The sequence below is a fragment of the Octopus bimaculoides genome, chromosome 23 (assembly GCF_046866305.1).
Source record: "Octopus bimaculoides isolate indiv1 chromosome 23, ASM4686630v1, whole genome shotgun sequence".
In the NCBI taxonomy this organism is placed as follows: Eukaryota; Metazoa; Mollusca; class Cephalopoda; order Octopoda; family Octopodidae; genus Octopus; species Octopus bimaculoides.
This window is the reverse complement of record NC_142950.1, coordinates 23,477,348-23,499,216: the sequence shown is the minus strand read 5'-3', so window position 1 is coordinate 23,499,216 and position 21,869 is coordinate 23,477,348. Positions and strand designations below refer to the sequence as shown.

Below are 21,869 nucleotides of genomic sequence, written 5' to 3'. Positions count from 1 at the left end.
AGATGCAGACTGATCACAGGTGTTATCTTAAGACAGCATCAGCGGATAATAGAGTAAGGAGGAGGAGGAAGTGGACCAGTGAAGAAAACAAGAAAGTGATGTAGTGCTACTTAGAAAGTGAACCTAAAAGATGGGGTAATAGAAAACAGATGTTGATATGTTGGGCAGAGAAGGGTATGTTTAAAGTGACTGAACAGAGACTAGTAGACCAAGCTAATGCTATTAGGAGAAGAAAACCCTTCAAGGCAGTACCCCAGCATGGTTCACAGTCCAGTGAATGAAGCAATTAACCGATAAAAGATACACTCATGTTTTGATTTCTATTTTCCTGTTTGTATCACCAAACCTTTCTTTGTTTCTCTACTCTCTCTTTTTCTCTCTCTCTCTCTCTCTCTATATATATATATATATATGCACACACACACACACACACACATATACATACATACATATATACATACATTTGAACCTCGAGTATAGAGTTGGAATGGCTTCTACAAAGCAATCATTTGTAACGCTGCTAATTAGCCATTTTGTATATACGTGTGTGTGTGTGTGTGTGTGTGTGTGTGTGTGTGTGTGTGTGTGTGTGTGCGCGCACGCATGTGCGTGTGTGTGTACATACACCTATGCTTTTTGTGTTCCCATATAATAATCTGTATTAATTCTAATAACATGAAATCTAATGATCGAAATTATTTGTGTATTTAGTCTAAAGTCTATTTAAGGATTTGAATAGGAATTCTAATTTTAGAATTAAGGGTAATGAAAAAATGCAAGCAAATTAATGGATTGTGTAATACCAGCTGATTTTGAAAGATCTATTATTTCTATAAGAGTGAAACAAAAGCTAACTGTAAAGTTGAATAAATGGAGACAAAAAAAATAATGTAGAGAGAAAGAGAGAAGAAGAAATGTGAATTAGAGTTTTGGAAATGTTCCATGGAACCATGCTTCAATAGAAATAAAAGGAAACAAAATTTCAAGTCACAGTTTCAAACACAACCGAGGACACAAGAATCAAATGTATCAAAAACAGAAAGATGTATGTGTATGTATCTAGATATGTATGAGTGTGTGCCTGTGTGTGAGCATGTAAAAGCATGTATGTATCTAAAATTCTCTGTGTGTGTGTGTGTGTGTGTGCGCACGCTCCACTTGAACAAATGCAAGTTGATAGCTATGAGAAAAACATGTGCAGCGGGAGCAATCTACCTCTGCAAACATACAGCCTAAGGAGGAAGGACTGGCTGTAGTGGTTAGCAGAGTACCTGAAAGAATGGGTATAAAGTGGGTGATGAGAAGAACAAGACTGAAGGAGTTGGGGAGGGCCTAAATGGGGGAAGCATGAGATCAGGATGCTCCAGAGAGTAGAGGCTATTATAGGAAGGAAAGTCAGAGAGAGACGACAGCACCTCTGTGGAACAACGGTTGGAGTGAGTGTGTTAGCAAGTAAATATATGCCAATCAGTCAAGCAACCTTTCATTGCATATGGGGTAGTCAATACTCCACTGTATATACATTTGTGCGTTTATATATGTGTGTGTGTGTGTTTATATACCATTTTTAGCCTTATTATTATTTTAACATTCTCTTTTCTGTGCTTGCATGGGTCCAATGGAACCTGTTGAGGAAGATGTCTCTTTGCGTTGCTAATCTTCACCAACTTCCTAGTGAGGTAATACTTCTTGATAGCCTGACAAGCTTTCGTGAAAGGTTGGAAATTAACATCACTGCTTGTGTAACAGTGATGCTTCTTTACAACTATTGTGCAATGTCAAGACATATAAGATACACCAATGCACACACATACACAAACGTGTGTGTGTGTGTGTGTGTGTGTGCATACATATATGATGGACTTCTTTCTGTTTCTTATTTCTTTATTGCCCACAAGGGGCTACATGCAGGGGACAAACAAGGACAGACAAACGGATTAAGTCAATTATATTGACTCCAGTGCGTAACTGGTACTTATTTAATTGACCCCGAAAGGATGAAAGGCAAAGTCAACCTCAGCAGAATTTGAACTCAGAATGTAGCGGCAGATGAAATACTGCTAAGCATTTCGCCCAGCATGCTAACGTTTCTGCCAGCTCACCGACTTCTTTTTGTTTCTGTCAACCAAATCCACTCGCAAAGCCTAAGCCAGCTTTGGAATATTGTAGAAATCATAGTGTCATGCAATGGAAGTGATTCCAAAACTACATGGCTGAGAAGCAAACTCCTTAACCACACAGTGATATCTAGCAAATGTTCTTATACCTCCATTGGTCACAAAGTGTTTGACGTTGGTTTGGCTTTCAGATGATGCCTCTTCACTGGTTAGGCAGGCAGGCTAACATTCCCCACTAACAGAACACCAGTCCATCACAGGGTTTACCCATTTAGAGCTGAGTAGACTGGAGCAATAGGAAGTGCTTTGCTCAAGGACACAGTGCACAGCAAATCTGGATATTGAAACCATGATCTTGTGATCATGAGTGCAACACCCTAACCACAGGCTATGCACCCTTTACATGCACACACACACAAACACATGCAAGTGTGTGTATGTATGTGGGTATGTGTGTGCAAGTTTGCGTGTCTGTGTGTATTGCAATATTCATTATGATAATAAAAAAGGGACATTGTAAAAACCATATTATTGTATTCTAGTTAGCAGATAACATGGTATAAATCATGATTTTTATATGTGAGCAGTTAATATCATAAAAGCTATCGTTGTATATCTGTTAACAGTCACCATAGTAAAATCAACTATTATATTTTTGTTAGTGGTAAACATAGTAAAAACATTATTACCATATTTCTTTCAGTAATTAACATGATAAAAACTATTATATTTCTGTTAATGATAAACATAGTAAAAAAGCTATTACCATATTTCTTTCAGTAGTTAAAATGATAAAAACTATTATATTTCTGTTAAGGATAAACATAGTAAAAAAGCTGTTACCATATTTCTTTCAGTAGTTAAAATGATAAAATCAACTATAATATTTCTGTTAGTGGTTAACATAGTAAAAATGCTAATATCATATTTCAGTAATTAACATGATAAAAACTCTATTGTTACCGCATTTTTGTAATCAGTTAACATGGTTAAGAACTCGTGTTTCTGTTAGAAGCTGTCATGGTAAAAATTATGTTACCATACAGTTAACATGGAAAGATAGAGTAATAAAGAAGAAACATAAAACAAACAAAAACTTAAAACTCTAAAATGCATACATTAAATATCATAAAAAAATATATACAAGTATTTTTCTCTTTGAGAAGATTCAAGTCCTTGTAGTAGCCGTACGCATTCCTTTTATCTGAACATAACAAGATAGATATTTACAGGCAAAGAAGAAAAAAAGGAAAGTCCCTCTAATATAAGCACCAGGAAACAAAAGTAAAAACCAAAACAAAAAACCCAACAACTGACCAATCCACTGGTATTTACTGTTGCTTTGGCCATGTGGAAACATGGTATCTGTAAATATATACACCCCACCCAGTTTAATCAGCAGGGTGGACAAAATGGAGTGAAACCAATACTTACCAAGTTGACTGATATTATCAGCACTTCCAAAGCGATTCTTTATTAGATGAGCAAATTCACGGGGCTTGGATACTAATGACCTGTACAAAAAAAAAAAATCATCTTCATCACCACAAGGTATTAGCACAAAAGCAATAGCAAAATTCTTGTTAACTTTTCTATTACCCTGTCAAATGTGATGCTTATTTATTTACATTATTTTCAATTAGTCATGTATGATCTCATAGCCCCGAGATTTCAATGATGTGATTGTATATCTTTCGAATGACATTGTAAGGCAGGTGTGAGAAGCTGGATCTGGCTGGTTTGGACATAAAACATAGAATATCTAAGCTGGATATGGCCGGTTTAAATGCTAAATGGTTAAGAGAGGTTTTCCGAAATGTGAAAATTAATTATGAAAGAAGACAAGAACAGTGAAGGTTTCAAGGTATTTTGATGAACCTGTGTAATATACTACAGTCAGATCTGCATCACTACCACAACTACTACTACAGTAACAATACAATTTTTAAAAAAATATTAATATTGTGTCTTATTTCTTAGTCCCTGTCTGCAGGTCAGTCCTGATGCAACAGATCAATGGTCAAGACTTTTTCCAGCTGTGGCTAATCTATCTTTTTTCAACCACAATGAATCTAGGAATATGTCCAAGATATATATATATATATATATATATATATATATATATATATATATATATATACATATACACACACGTCGTTACTTGACTGAGAACTACAACTGCTGCTACTTATAATGGTTTAGAGAGCAAGGGAGGGAAAGGGGGAGAGAGAGAGAGACTATGAGATGACAGAGAGGGTGAATATTTTCCTTAAGAGGAGAGAACCACTTCAGGGTTTATATTTTATCTTTTGGTTGGCAATGCCAGCTCCTGTCAAACTGTTCAGCCCATCCATGCCAACATGGAAAATAGTAGTGATGATGATTATATATATATATATAATATAATATGTGTGTGTGTGTGTGTGTGTGTGTGTGTGTGTGTGTATATATAACAGTTCAATTTGGATATGAACTTTGTAGTTTGTTTTTGAAGGGGAGGCACATTGCTTAGTGGTTATGGTGTTGGACTCATGATTGAAAAATAGTGATTTCAATTCCTGGATTAGACAATGTGATGTGTTCTTGAGTGAAATATTTCATTTCACACTGCTCCTGTCCACTCAGCTAGTAAAAAATGAGAAATCCTGGGGTGGACTGGCGTCCCATCCCAAAAGGAATGTATATATATATATATATATATATATATATATATATATATATATATAGTAGAGTACTGTAATTCGCTTGAAGCATTGTGTATTGTTCGTAAAGAATAAAAAGTTTTGAATGGTACAACAATGCACTATCATACAAACAATGGACTAAATACCTGTTGTAATTTAGTCATCCATAGTCTGATGATATTTCGGAAAATTCCTTCTTCAGATATTCTTAGATGGAGTCACTGCGAGAATCAGTTTTCCAACGGCTTTTCTTTTGTTTTTTTGGGAAGCGTCTCAGTAGTGATCTCACAAAGCTCCTTCCGGAATACCTCATGAGAAAAGCCGTTGGAAAACTGCTTATAGCAGTGAGTCCATCTAAGAAAATCTGAAGAAGGAATTTTATTCCAAAATATCATCAGACTATGGATGACTAAATTACAACAGGTATAGAGCCCATTGTTTGTATTACAGTGCATTGTTGTACCATTCAAAACTTTTTTTATTTTTTACACATATATATATATATATATATATGTATATATATATATATATATGTATATATATATATATATATATATATATATATATATATAAGAAACTAGTGATACTGGCCTTATGCTCCTTACTGAGTAATGTGGACTAACCAGTCTGCTTAAGAAAGCCCATCAATAGGTACAAGCTACCAGACACAGTAATCTTTTATCCTTTAATTATATGGTAACCTTTGGTCTTTTAATATTTGATTTTATCTTTGTTAATATAAATTACTGACAAGGCAATGAGCTGGCAGAATCATTAGCATGCCAGGCAAAATGCTTAGCAGTATTTCATCTGTCTTAACGTTCTGAATTCAAATGCCGAGGGGGGCTACTTTGCCTTCCATCGTTTTGGGGTCAATAAATTAAGTGCAAGTTGAGCACTGGGGTCAATGTAATTGACTTGGCCCCTTACCCAAAACTACTGGCCTTGTGCCAAACGTATGAAACCAATATTGGTCATTGACTCCCTTATTAATTTATGTGTATGTATAAATGCGTGTGCATATAAAGGTGGACATATACATGTGTGTGTGTGTGTGTGTGTACATATATATTTTATATATATGTGTGTGTGTGTGTGTGTGTGTGTGTGTGTGTGTGTTATACAATTAGTAATGTATCTCATTGTATGTATACATGTATGTATATCTGTGTGCATATCTTAGTGTGTGTATGTGTGTGTGTGTAATACATACACACACAAACACACATATGAACATAAAGGAATAGAAGGTGATTCCTAATTCCTCAATCTTTATACATAATTTTATTTTACTAGTTCTATTTAATGGCTTATTTCTTCAAAACACACATTTCATGTTAATATATGAATGAGACTGGAACTAAAATAGTTGGCAAGTTATAAATCAATCCGAGGTAGTAGACAGCTCTTGTTAAAGAGAATCCTGGACTGTTCTATTCAAACATCTTACTGACCTCTGGGGACATTGACTATTAGGAGATAGGAACTATGCAGACACAAAGATAAATTAAATGCTATGTTTTATCTGTTTATTTATTTATGTATCAAACATTTTGATTATTTTCCTTTTATCATTTGTTTTCTTCATTCACCCATTTTCCTTGACCAGCTGAACTGAATTTGTGGTTTACGATCTAATGGTGTTTGATTTTTTATTTTAAAAGTGATATGCTAATGAAGTGATTGTAACAGAATGAACATGAGGTATATGTCTTCTGTGGAATATAGTTTGATTTAGCAAACTCGTTGCATTCATACCGGAAGACTCTTCACTAACCAATGTTGCTGGAATAATACAGATGTGATGCATTATTCAGTATATGTAATATATTAGATATTATTAATCATCATCATCATCATCGTTTAACGTCCGCTTTCCATGCTAGCATGGGTTGGACGATTTGACAGAGGACTGTCAAGCCAGAAGGCTGCACCAGGCTCCAATCTGATCTGGCAGAGTTTCTACAGCTGGATGTCCTTCCTAACGCCAACCACTCCGAGATGTATTAAATATTATTAATATATCTAATTTATTAAAGCAGCAAGCTGGCAGAGTTGTTAGTACACCAGACAAAATGCTTAGTAGCATTTCATCTATCTGCACGTTCTGAGTTCAAATTCCACTGAAGTCCACTTTATGTTTTATCTTCTCAGGGACAATAAAGTAAGTACCAGTTGAGTACTGGAGTCAAAGTAATTGACTTACCCCTCCCCTGAAATTGCTGGACCTGTGCCAAAATTTAAAACCAATATATTTGATATATGATAATATTTCAGTAATAATCTACTGGTAAAGCAGAGATAAAACAATTGTTGTATTATGCAATAAAATATGTTTACTCAATCCATTCTCTCTTGCTTATACATGTATGTATGTATGTATGTATGTGTGTGTGTGTATGTATGTATGTATGTATGTATGTATGTACTCTTTCTCTTTTTAATTTAGAATACATTTTGACTGGCCACCTGCTTGTTACCAAGGTTGTGAAGGAAAGCATCTCATTTTGTTCATCATCCTTTAAATCTTAAGAAAACCTTACAGACTTTTATGGTCCCAAATATTGTCATCATTTGTAGTATATGAATTAAGGATTTGAGTTCCCTCCCACAAGAACCCAGGTTCAGCCATACTTTGCTCCAGACAGGTTGGTATTCTGTCGCTCCATTAATAGGTATGAAGCTGGGTACTGGATTTGCAAATTCCCTATCAATGGTCAGTAGATATCCTCTTTTACTTGTATTTTTCTAACTACATTTGTGTCTAGAGGACAACTGATTTCCACAACAGAACATACCTTTTCCTTGAAGTCCCATACAGAAATGCCTGGCCAGTTGTGTTCTAACTTGGTGGCTGTTTTAATTAGTAACCACCATCAATATTCTTTTGACCCATTATTCTCAATATTGTCAACTTCGTTTGTAGCAACCAGTACCTACTCACACTGAGCACAAGGACTTGCTGCCTCCACGCATGTGACTACAAAGATCTTTCCAGATGCTAAAAACATCCCCCCACCCCAAGTTCCCAGGTCCACAATCAACAAAGGTAGGTGTAGAGAGATTCTTGAAATGTTCAAGTGGAGGCATATAGATGTATGCTGTGTGCAAGAAGTACAATGGAAGGGGACCTCAGTTAGACTACTTGTAGGTAAGAGACATAGATATAAATTTTTCTGGGTGGGCAGCAATGATGGTTTAGGTGGTGTAGGTATTGTTCTAGCAGAGAAATTGGTGGATAAGGTGACTGAGGTAGTTAAGGTGTGTTATAGGATTATTAAGCTAAGAATTTCATTTAATGTAATAGTGTCATTTATCTCTGCATAAGTTCCATATGTCAAACTCACAAGTATTCAAAAGGATTGTTTCTATGAATCCCTTCTGTTGACTACATCAACAACAAAAGATGACATTCTCATCATGGCAGGGGACTTCAATGGTCATGTTGGAAAACCTCCAATGGATTCCATGGCATGCATGGAGGTTACAGTTTTGGTTCTAGAAATGAGGAGGGAACAAGGCTGCTGGTGCTTTGTGATGTAAATGACTTACTGGTTTGCAACACCAACTTCAGGAAACCTGCCATCCATTTGATCACTTATGAATTTGTTGGGCACACCAGCCAGACTGACTACATTCTCACCAGAAACAGGGACAGGCATATGCTTGTGAATGCAAAGTTGTTCCCAAATGAAGAATGTACAACTTAACATAGGTTAATGGTTAGCAACTTCAAACTTAGGGCTAGAAGGACACAGAAAAACAAACTGATATGGAAAAAGGGGTTACGAAAAAAAGAGGTTATGGTAATAGAGGTTTGATGAGAAGGAAGAAGAGACAGACATACAACATAGAGGAAAACAAAGTTTTTATGAGACAATCTACTGAGGGTAACAGACCAAATCTGTAGTTGGAGCAAAACTCTGCCAGACCATGGGTGAGTTGGTGGTGGAACAATGAGGTCAACAAGGCCATAAAAGTGAAGAGAATGGTTTGGAAAGAGGGCAATGTGGGGGTAGCAAAGAATCATATCAAATAGCAAAAAGAGAAGCTAGGCATAAGATTTATCTAGCTAAGGGCAGAGAGGAAGAGGTTTGTGAATGTCTTACAATGTGAAGATCGGAGACTTGAGGTGTTTTGAATTGCTAGACAGTGTGTCAAAGAAAATCAGGACGTTGTGGGAGAGAAGTGTGTACAGATGGATAATGGTATGCTTGCACTTAGTAACTCTGATAAGAAAGAGATATGGAAGAGCCACTATGAAAGGCTATTAAATGCGAAGAATGAATGGAAGAAACAGTCTCCTCCATGTGAACCCAACAGAAGGACCAGCTATCCTAGTTGACAGCAGTATGATAGATAAGGTAATTAAGGATATGAAGACAGGGAAAATCCATGGTCCATCAGTAGTTACTGTTGAGATGCTTAAAATATTTGATAGAGTATGATATGGTCTAGTTACCCATATAGTTAATCAGCTTATTCAGGAAGGCATAATCTCCAGTGGCAAGTGTAGCAGCATCAGAATCAGCTGCTACAAGGGTAAGGGAAATGACTTAAATGGAAGCATCAAATTACTAGACCCGGTCATGACAGGAACAGAATTAGACAAAATGAAATGCAGATTAGCTGTGCCAGGGAGAAACACTACTGATGCTATTATTACAGCCAAGCAACTGCAAGAGAAGTATTTAGCTAAGAATAAGCCATTGTACTTGGTATTTGTTGATCTGGAGAAAGCCTTCAACAGGGTCCCTTGCTAAGTGAGATGATGGCATCTGAGGAAGCTAAGGATAGACAAATGGCTTATGAAAGCAGTACAGGACATGTACAAGGGTGCTGTTAGTAAGGTAAGACTTAGCCATGAGTACAGTAATGAATTTAGTGTACAGATAGGTGTTCACCAAGGCTCGGTCCTCAGTCCCCTTCTGTTCATCATCGTCCTCCTGGCCATAACAGAGGGATTTAAGACTGGAAGCTCAAGGGAACTACTATATGCTGATAGTCTTGCCCTCATAGCAGAATCTGTAACAGAACTAGAAAAGAAATTTCAGATGTGAAAACAAAACCTAAAATCAAAGGGTCTCAAAGTTAACTTAGCAAAGACCAAGATCCTAGTAAGGAAAAATATCAGACAGGACCCTACTTGTTTCAGATAAATAACCTTGCTCAATATGAAGGAAAGGTGTAGGCAGGAATTCCATTCAGTGTACCCAGTGCAAGCTATGAACACACAAGAGGTGCAGTGGAATAGTAGGAAAGTTAACAAAGAAAGTAGTGCTTGTATGTGGAAGATGTACAAGAGCCATAAAGACTACAGATACATGGGAAACTGATTTCCTCAAATGCCCTCAAGGTTCTCTGGAAGTAATAGATACTTCTGCTACCTAGCAGAAGTATAATTAGCAGTGGAGGGAGATGTACTGAAAGTTTGAATGCTACAATAAGATTAGGATGGAGAAAATTCAGAGAGCTTTTACTTCTGTTGGTAAACAAAGGTCTTTCTGTCTCTCCAAGTGAAGGGAAGATTGTATCATACATGTGTATGAACAGCAATGATACACGGTAGGGAGATGTGGGCCCTGAATGCAGAGAACAAGTGAAGACTAGAGAGGAATGAAACCAGTATGTTCCACTGGATATACAATGTCAGTATATATCCACAACAGAGCATTGGTGTATTGAGATAAAAGTTAGGCATAAGAGGAATTAGATGCAGTGTGCAAAAGAGAAGACCATGCTGGTTTGATCATGTGATGTGTATGGTTGAAGACAGTTGCATAAAGAGGTGCAGATCACTTAAAGTGGATGGAACTTGTGGAATTTCCAAGCAAATATCACCAATATCCAAAACTTTATTATTACTGAGCTTCCTTACAGCTGCTGCGGTATCATCTTGTGTTGGTTCAACAGATAGTTCTATGAATGCAGGGAGGTCTACCATTTCCTCAATTATTCTCACATTTATATTTGAACATCTATTGAGATCAGAATAGTGCTGTATCCATCATTTTTGTAGGTATGGACATCAGTAAAGAGCTTTTGGCCATCAACAGATCTCAGCAGAGCTATAAACACTGTTCTAGAGCTTCAAACCTTTTTTTACAAAAGATAAAAAGACTTTTGTAACTTAAGTCTATAGCATCTTGCACATTGTCTGCTATTTGGTGCCACCACTTATTTTTTTCTTTGTTTGGAGACTTCATTGAATTTTTAATTTAAGAGATTTATATCTCATATCTTTGTTAGGATTATTTGACTTACTCGGAACTTTTTGCTGAGTTGCTGCTTTTCATGAAGATTAGTAATTTCCAAGTCACTGTCAATAAACCAATCTGCTACTTTCTTAGATCTGTACTCCAAAGTGGAAGGTACTGCATTATAGACTTGTGGTTTGAAATTTTCCCTTGGATTTTCTTGTTTCATTGCATCATGAAAACATTGCAATAAAGTGGGAGAATTATGGTTTGGTATGCTAATTCTCTTTGGTACACTAGAGTCATCCTCTCTAATTTTGGGCTCAATTGAAAAATTTAACTTCCCTCTCACAAGATCTGTCCAGTATTCTGCTCCTTTCATAGCTTGTACATTGTAGACATCCTTCAAACCTGATTAACATACTAAGTCATAGTCAATAAGGTGTCAGCTCTTAGATCTTGGATGCATCCATGTTGTTTTATATGTGTTTTTGTGCTGAAAGTGCTTGCTATCACGAGCCAATGTTCAGTGCAAAAAGTAAGGAGTGAGACACCATTTCGATTACATTTTCCTACACTATGTTTACCCAAGGCCAGCCACATCATGAAATCAGATCCCACGATCAAGTTGAAGTCACCCATAATTATTAGCCCATCACCAGCAGGCCCATTTCTCACCAATTCTCCAAGTTCATTGTAGAATTGTTCAACAGATGCTTCTTTGTGTGATATCATGGGTACATAAACACTCATTAGTGTAAGGTACCTTCCTTTATTCAGATGCAGACAATACAACATCATATGTTCTGAGAAACCACTGGGATAGTTTTCAATAGATGAGCTGAAAGTTTCTAACAGCCAAGCCAACACCTGACTCTCTTCCTTGATTCTCTGCTACACTTTTCTAATAGAAAGTGTAGCCAAAGTCATGTCCATTGCACTGACCATCCCCATGTAGGTATGTTTCAGTGAGAGCCACAACATCTAATGAGTATCTTTTCAACTCCTAGGTGATCAATGTGGTTCATCTCTCTGGACTTTGACTAAAATTGTCATCAACTAGAGCATGCACATTCCAATAAGCAAGTTCCGTAGGGTGTTTAATCATCTCACGTTGTCGTTTGACCACTGTGGCAGAATAATGACAAGGCTCAGCCTTTGGCATACAGGGGCACCTGCTGAGTCATTCTCAAGCCCTTACTGCCATGAGTCATTCCTAAGCCCTTACTGCCATGAGTCATTCCTAAGCCCTTATTGCCATTTACTGATTTTCTTTTTTTCTTTGAGATTTTCCAATGAGTTTAATCTTTTAGCATCTAAACCAACCATATCTAAACCAACCAATAATTTAACTGTTTATTTTTCAAACCAGCCTAATCTGACCTCTCACACCTATGCTACAAAGTCATTCTAAAAATAAGCAATTACATCATCCAAATCTCAAACCTGTGAGATAATGCATGATTAATTCAAAACAGTGTCAATAAATAAGCATTACATCTGACAGAATAATCTGAACGCGGAAGGGTCAAAGTGCATTATAAGGTTACTGCCAAGCATACGGCTGATGTTAACTGAGCTTGTAGTGTCCAAGAAGTATCTGTGCAGTTGAATATATTTTGAGTGACATAGCTTGCACACGACTACCCCACTTCTTGACCATCGAAGATTTCATTGGTATGACATATGGAATGGCAAAACCAAAATCTTCAAGGGCCTCATGTTTTTATTTCAGAGTTAACTATCTCCTAGGCTAGTTGCCTTAACCAGGCTGCAGGGTCCAGTCTACCCTATGAGACAGAGATTACTAAAAAGGACTTTCAGCAATCAGAAACCTGATATTATAACAGACTTATGTTAGAGTTATAAATTAATGATATACAATTAAATAAAATACAATAGAAACCATATACAATATATAAAAATAAGAAACACAACACAAAATAAGATATAAACTTTTTTTATAAATGTTCAAAGTTAAAAATGTTGAAAGTTGAAAAGTAAAACTTATATATACACATATACACAGCCACACACATATACACAGCCACACACATATACACAGCCACACACATATACACACATTTGGATGGCTGTTGACTCTCACAAGTTCCTCAACTCTTTGACAGGTTTTGTTTTTCATCCCACAGAGTGTCCCGATATCACCCTCCACACCAAGCAAGCTTGGTAGGGTTACCAGTTCAGCTGCCCATGACCCAACCATGTGACAGGTTGTACTGGATAACATGTTACCAGTTACCAGTAGTACTCAAGAGTGACTTGACACACACACACACACACACACACACACACACACACACATATGTATATATATATATATATATATATATATGCGTTTTCTCTATGTGTATGCATGTGTTGCTATCTTATATCTGCTAGCTATTGTATGAAGAGGTGCTGCAAAGTTCCTGGATTTAAGAGTATCGTGAAAGAGAAGAGCTGATACCTTTACAGGTGAGATAGGAGAACTAGAATATATGCAAAAAATCAAGATGATATACAATATATCTTTCTCTTTTTTGCAGATTTAATGGATGATGACAGCTCCTACAGTGGAATTTGGTAAAATTGAAGCACAAGCAGTCTTGAAACTCCTTCTTTTGCAAGGCTAAGGAGCAGCAGAAATCCATTGTGAGATGAAGGAGGTCTTGAAGGATGGCTGCCCATCTTATTCCACGGTGAAAATCTGGGTGCCAAGGTTTTGGACTGATCATTTCAAGGTCACAGATGGGCCCCAGTCAGGACAGCCAACTTCTGCAACCACAGAGGACAAAGTCAACGTTTTGCACATCACAATTCTTGAGAACTGCTGGATTTAAGCTGAAGTCACAGCTGAGACTCTGGAGATTTCTGGCAAAGGAGTTGGCCACATCATCCACAACATTCTGGACATGAGAAAACTTTCCACAAAATGGGTGCTGAAATGCCTGAACACAGATCAGAAGCACATCAGAGTAATGACATTAAAAGCAATTTTGTACTGGTTTGCAGCAGGAGAAGCTGATTTTATAGCTCGTTTTGTCACTAAGGATGAAACTACCTCACCTGTAAAGGTATCAGATCATTATGATCCCCAGACCAAGTAGTAATCAATGGAGAGGTACTATAGTGGTTCACCACATTCCAAGAAGTTTCAAACCCAGAAATCAGCTGGAAAGATTCTGGCTTCAGTGTTCCGGGACAAAGGTTGCACCATCAATGCAGAATACTACCTCTCTGTTGGATGAACTGCATAAGGCTTTAAAGCAGAAATACTATGGAAAGCTGAGCCATGGTGTCCCGTTTTCATGAAAATACATGGCTTTGACTTCAAATTGGTAGACCACCCACCTTACTCTCCTGACTTGACCCCCACCCCACCTCCGCCTATCACCTCTTTCCACAACTGAAGGGAACAAAATTTCACTCTGACTCAGAGGTAATCGCTGCTGCAGAGGCCTGGTTAGAGGCCAACCTTCTGAGTTCTTTTTACAGGACTTTGTAAAACTGAAGGACCACTGCAATAAGTGTATGAATTTGAGAGGGGAATATGTTTAGTAAAATCATTTTCTTTTACTCAGACCCAGGAACTTTTCAGCACTCCTTTGTACTAACCTGTTAGTTGTCAATCTGTACTTGACTATTGCTTTATTCCGAAGCATATGTATATTGAGTTCTATCACCATGTTATTAGTATCACTATGCCTAAGCAATATATATACATATAATATATATATATATATTAAAGTTAGTAGTATGTGTGATGTGTGTGAAATTTGGCCGCTTTTTCAAGATACTTGTAGTGGTTCCCTCAGTGATATTCAACATGCTTTAACACTCAATACTTCTAACAAGTGCCACTTGTGGAGATTTTATGTTTGAAGTATGGCAGCTATTTCTGGGTGATCAAGTGATCATATAAAGCAGTCATGAGAAATTCCTTGTCTGCATATGGAACTTTGATCACATTCAAAACTAAAATAAGACTAAAACACTAACTTAATATAAGTTATCATTCTTTAGTTTATTTTACCCTCTTGGTCATGTTCTGAATGAACAAAGAAAATGTAGAGTAGAGAGGACATTTTAGTATTGCAGAGGACACAACAACCTCCCTAGTGCTGGTGCATGATAAAATGTACCTCATATACTCTCTAGAAGAGGTTGGTAATAGGAAGAACATCCATCAAGAGAAATCATGAAAAAAATTATGAGCAATGACAGTAATAACTGTATAATAACTGACTTGTGTAAAGATGACTTGTTATTTTTCAGAGTACAGATTATATCCACAGGTTCCTAAAAATTTGTATTTCACCTCTGGTATTAAAAAGGTTTCACATCCATGAACTAGAGGCTTGTTCATTGGTTTGTTTAAATAGCTTATTTGTTGCAGCATTAATTTCCCATTTGATAGTTCTAACAAATGCCACTTGTATGAAATTTTATGTTTTCACATGGATGTTTATGTCACTGATTAAATGATACATTCTGTCTTAGAGGTCCTTGAAAGAAACGCCTTGCAATATTTAATCTGACATTAAGACAGTGGGCTGGCAAAAACTTAGCACATCAGGCAAAATGCTTAGTAGAATTTTATTTGCGGCGAGCTGGCAGAATCGTTAGCATGCCGGGCGAAATACTTAGCGGTATTTCGTCTGCCGTTACGTTCTGAGTTCAAATTCTGCCGAGGTCGACTTTGCCTTTCATCCGTTCGGGGTCGATAAATAAAGTACTAGTTATGCACTGGGGTCGACGTAATCGACTTAATCCCTTTGTCTGTCCTTGTTTGTCCCCCCTATGTTTAGCCCCTTGCGGGCAATAAAGAAATAAGAATTTTATTTGCCTTTTAAGTTCTGAGTTCTAATTCCACTGAGGCTGACTTTGCTTTTCATCCTTTCAGAATTGGAAAAATAAGTACCAGTTGAACATTGAGGTTGATGTAATTGACTTACCAACTTCTCTGAAATTGCTGGACTTGTGCTAAAATTTGAAACCAATATGTAATCTGGCTTTAAGGCAGCAAACTGGCAGAAGCATTAGGATGCCAGGCAAAATGCTTAACAACATTTTGTCCAGCTTATATTCAGAGTTTAAATTCCACCAAAGTTGACTTTGCTTTTCAGAAACTTCTAGCCCTGGGCCTAAATTTGAAATCAATATTCCTAACAAGTGCTACATGTAGGAAATTCTATGCTTTTGACATGGATGTTTATGTCATTGATTAAATGAAACTTTCTGTCTTAGAGCTCATTGGAAGAAATGCTTTGCAGTATTTAATCTGAAATTTTGTGATCTGAGTTCACATCCTGTTGAGGGCAAGTTTGCCTGTAGGTGATGAGGAGGGGAGGGCTTCAATAACTAAATTTCCAGTCTAGAATGGGGGTCAGCTGAAGATGTTAGAATACTGAACAAGATACCTCATGGAATTTGTTCCAGTTCTTTGCATCCTGAGTTGAATCCCCATTATGGTGTAGGTGGCAGACTTAATCTGCCACCAACTTAGTCCTTGGGGTGTTTTAGCAGAATCCGTTCTGTTGTGAGACATTCATGTATGGTCAGAGGGATTTTTTTTTAATTCTTAGAATCCAAGACATAAAGGTCAGAGAGAAGGTCACTGATAACAAAATAGAAAAGTTTCATATACTTACTCTTTGGCCCCTTTGATATTGTCTACAACACCACTATAAAGGAAAAAGAAAAAAAAAAAGCAATATAAGATATTCAGGAAGAAAACCACCATCATCATCATCATCATCATCATCATCACCATAACAATCATCAACAACAACAGCAATAATAAATAAACAAATAACAAAGAAACAACAACAACAACAACAGCCAATGTAAACATACAGTTCACATTTTAGATGTCATTTCATACTAATACAGGTGACAGATTGCAGCCATCTGCAAGATGTTTGACATATATATATATATGACACACAAACACACACATATATATATATATATAATAAAAACAAGCTTGTTCTCAGCTTAAAAAACAACAAAATAAATGTTTCAACCATGAAACCCTGGGTAGCAGTAATTAACAAGACTTGTGTTTCTTATTATAACATTATCTTTACACTCTTAGCTGACCAACTTCTATTCTACTTTACCACATCACAAAATATATATATATATATATATATATATATATATATATATAGTTTTAGGGAAAAGAACCAAGGTTTAATTGAGTTTTTACCTGTAATTTTGGATTTTGTCCTTAATATTATATATATATATATATATATATATATATATATATATATATATATATATATGTGTGTGTGTGTGTGTGTGTGTGTGTGTGTGTGTGTGTGTGTGTGTGTGTGTGTGTGTGTGTGTTTGCTTTTATGTTCAGTTATAATAAAAACAATTTTGCATTAATCTGATGAGCTAATTTATACATTTATAGAGTACAAATTTATTATTCTTAAACAAAAATATTATTGACCGTGACTTTGACATTTCAGCAGTTCAACTAACCAGAACTTCAAAGTCACTGTCAATAATATTCTTGTTTAAGAATATATATACATACACACACACACACACACACACACACACACACACACACACACATATATTGAGATTTCACTAAGGCTTAGTAATACTAATAACCTGATGTTAGAATCGATATACATATGCTTCAGAATAAAGCATTAGTGGAGTACTGAATATAATATGAAATTAAAGAAGTGACAAGGGAACAGGAATTACATAATCAACTTCATTAGCTCACAGTTATTTCTGCTATATGATACACTGCACTCACAGCTGAGTGCTTGTGCATCATTTTAGAGTTTTTTTTCTTTGAAGCTTCTAAAATGAAATGCATGTTTATTTGAGAAAGCCTTTATATAGATGGAGAAGAAGCAGCCCTCCAGAAATATGTAAGCTTAGATAATTTTGTATCAAGATGTAAAAAGAATGGCACAATCAAGAGAGAGCTGGAAGCACACTGTGACCAGCAATGTGTAACAGCATCTGAAGGTCTAGATTCTGTGATATACACACACACACATACAGAGGTGCATAGTGAATCCTTATATAAATGACTATTAAATAGTTGCATAAAAAAAAGATGGAATACATATGCATGTCCAAAAACATTTAAACATTGTACATATAACTGACCATAGGATCTTAGACAGAAAAAACAATTGGAGACTGATACAATATGAGATAATCTAAGATTTAGAGAGATGGGGTGGGGAGAAAAAGGAAATGGGGTGTTACAGTGATAAAACTGTTGAGATTGGACAATAAACAGGCTAATGCAATAGCAAGCAAATACTTTATATAGATTCCAGCATATATATAGAAAGAAAATACATGTGTGTGTGTGCATGTGTGTGTGTGTGTGTTCATACATTTACATGTATACATATATACATACACATATAAAGACATACATACTCACTCACACACACACACACACATATATATATATATATATATATATATATATATATATATATATATATATATATGTAAAAGAAGGAAATCCATACATATGTACAAATACAATTATACATCTGCATACCAATATACAGACAGACAGACAGGACACAGACAAACAGACAGATACAGAGACACACACACATACATATATACATATTTGTACATGTGTATATATATTTATATGTACTTATATACATATAAACATATATGCATATATTTATACACACACACGTGTGTATGTTTTTAGATATATATATGTGTGTGTGTATATATATATATATATATATATATATATATATATATATATATATATGCATATATACATGCAGACATTAATGGAGATAAAGAGAGTTAGGCTTGATATAAATTATATTTACATGGTGCACAAATAAAAACCACAAAAAATGCATGGAATAAGATAAGAAAATATGTAATTTCATAACTCAACAGCTGCTTCAGGAAACCCATAGTTATGGAATAACTATACTAACCATAAATTGCAGATGAAATATGCAAAAAGTTATGGGTATGTAACTAGTAGCCAGTCACATGAAGATATTGCCATAAGTCCAGCTCCCCTCGTCGTGAGAAGATTGGCAAATGTGGTTCATATAGTAGAGCAAGCAGAAATAAACAGTTAAAGGAAGAGAGGAAGCAGAATGAGATGAGGGGTGAGGGAATGAGGAGGGAGGACGACTTCTAGATCATAAGAAAGGAAGGATAGAATAGAACAGAAGAAACAGAGAGAAGAAAGAAGGAGAGAAAGTAAAGTTAAAATCATCCTAGCAAAAGGAAGTGTGATGGATTCATATAGTAGAGCAATTAAAGATAAAGTTAAGGAGACCATAAAATCAGTCAGAAATATCAACTAACCAGACAGAGAAGCAGGAAGAGATAAGCACTGAGGTAAAGTAGTAGGAGTGGGTGTAGTGGAGGAGGAAAGTATGTTGTGAGAAAGAGAATAAGGAAATTTGGTACTTACATATTCGGATAAAAAGTAAAAAATTCATCCACAATTAGGAGAAATTATAAAGACTTTTAATAATGAGCAAATGTGGAATAAAACTTATGTGTACATGAAAAAATCACATCAGAAAATCTATTGAGTAAGGAGGTATTATAATGCTTAGCAATATATGGAGTACCCTCACTAACTATGGACCAGGACAAGGTAAGATAATGTCCTGTGACTTGTGATGTATATATCTAGCTAAGGAAGTAGAGAGTTTAGAGGCTTCATTTGAAAATGAGCTCAGGTTAGCCTGGTAGTGATACTTGAAATCAAGTGTCCCCAATGTAGACCTTAGCTTGGTAGGAATGTGGTGTTATAACCAGACATTTACCATGTTGTATATCATAAATCATATATATCATATACCATGATATAGTGTAAACAAACTCCATCTAACAGACATAATTGGGAAACCCAACTATTACAGGGTTTTATCATTACTGGTAGACTTATGCTTAATCTCCAGCCTATGCTGATTTATAAAATCAACTATCCCCAAGGGAGAACCACAAGTGTTATCAATTCTCATCTGGAGCTGAGAGGGGGCTTCACCACAATCACAAGAGCTATGGTTCATGAACCAGGGGTAATAATGCTACCATCACTGTTAATGTGGGTACGACCTATGAAGAACTCATCTGGCTTCCACCCTGACTGTGGTTAGAGTAGGAGCAAGATGAGTGCTTCATAGGGCCCACGATAAGGTAGCTATTTGCACCTATTGGAGGAGGTAATTATAGATCCCAATTTAGGGATTGTGGAGTATGAGATTTTTATAGATATATTAAAGATGGGGTAATATTTATTGTGGGATGGGAAATTAAAGCTAGATATATTGCAATATAACTTGGGTAAAGATTTAACCTGGAAAGAGAATGAGGATGCAAACCATGAGATGTCCTGTTTTCTGCCTTTGGAGGTTTTAAAATCCAGTGTAGTGTTAGGGGGCTAAGCTCAGGAGGCCAGAAATTATTCCACCTCTGGGGTGGCCAGAGTACTGGATGTGTATTGGTCACAGGGGAATACTGCTAGTGAGTGGCATGATGTGGATTAGTAGGAGCAAACTTGGGGGCCAGAGATTCTATACCAGGAAAGAGGAGCTCAAATTTAGTTTTGAACCTAGTATTGAGAATATATGAGATTCTCTCAAAGAAGTTGCTGTTTCAGGGTGAGAGTGCTGGGGGCTGAGTATAATACAGGGTGTGATTATTAAAGATATCCTTATTGGCTCATAGGTTAGAGATCCTAATAGAAATGCCAATAACTATACTGATAAAGGAAAATCTAGGTGATTAGAACAGACACTGAAATATAATGACTCATTCAGCTAATGGTAAGGGTTATAGAAGTTAGTATCTAAGTTGAGATTTAGCATCCAAATTGAGATTCACATCTAAAATGTTAGCTATTTCAGTACTGTTTTTGAATGAGATAGATAGATTATAATTTTTTAAAAACTTGTGGAGGGCCTTCTGGATACAGTCAAAGGATAGCCAAGATGTACCTAAGGTTGTGAGAAGAACATCATCCGAACAGATCAGGGAAGTGCTAGTTTATTTGAGAGAGAAGAAAAAGACCAGTCAGGTCTGTAACCAGAGCAGATTCCAAGAAACCCATCATAATACCAAAAAGATCTGTAGAGTAACTACAGGACCAATATTTGTTATTAAAAGACAAAAATGTTTTTCTCAGCTACACTATTCATACACACACACACACACACACACAAACAAGAAAGCATAGCCATGGTTACAGATTAAATAGAGGCAACAGGTCAGAAACAGACATTTCTGTGACTTCAGACAAACTAAAAAAAATCATTCATTGCTGGTAGAGACACCATATTTCATTATACAACCATAATATATTGGGTCATCCCATAAATAATGCAGTTTTTTTAATACTTCTTTTATTTTTCAAAATTAAGATAAACAAAGTTCTTTTTTAATCTAAAATATACTTTTCTACAATGCTCTTCCATCTATCCGGTAGACTTGCAAGGCCCGTCTTCCAAAATTCACTTGCCCATGATGTAAAATAATCCTCCAGTACTGTTCTGACCTCATCTACGGAATTCATATTTTTTCCGTCCAAATGATTTTGGAGACTGCAGAATAAATGTTAATCAGATGGGGCAATAATGTTTTTTCAGTTTCCTTCTTCCAAATCCACTCACAAGGCTTTGCTTGGCTCAAGGTTGTAGAAGACATTTACCCAACGTACCACACAGTGGGACTGAACCCAGAATCATCTTACCACACTGCCACGTCTGCACCTATGTGTACAATTTTATATATGTACACAACTTATACATATATAGAAAGTGTGTATGAATGTATAATTACATACTATTTATATATGTATCATTTGAATTTATATATATATA

The 21,869-nt window shown here is 36.1% G+C and overlaps 1 protein-coding gene and 1 pseudogene across 29 annotated transcripts in view; one reads left to right on the top strand and one right to left on the bottom strand.

The window, feature by feature from the left end:
• LOC106876966 (transmembrane and coiled-coil domains protein 1) overlaps positions 1 to 21,869 on the bottom strand; it is a 307,482-nt gene that overhangs the window by 44,298 nt on the left and 241,315 nt on the right. For 18 of the 29 annotated variants that reach the window (XM_089340109.1, XM_089340122.1, XM_089340107.1 and 15 more), the window contains 2 exons: positions 16,650 to 16,682; positions 3,552 to 3,631 (listed from right to left, as the gene is read on the bottom strand). In XM_089340109.1, the coding sequence (XP_089196235.1) occupies positions 3,552 to 3,631; positions 16,650 to 16,682 (113 nt within the window). Of the gene's footprint in view, positions 1 to 3,551; positions 3,632 to 9,705; positions 9,838 to 16,649; positions 16,683 to 21,869 lie in introns of all 29 variants that reach the window. The other 11 variants (XM_089340096.1, XM_089340102.1, XM_089340097.1 and 8 more) reach the window with 1 other exon arrangement.
• Positions 13,554 to 14,628, top strand: LOC149131329 (protein GVQW3-like; annotated as a pseudogene).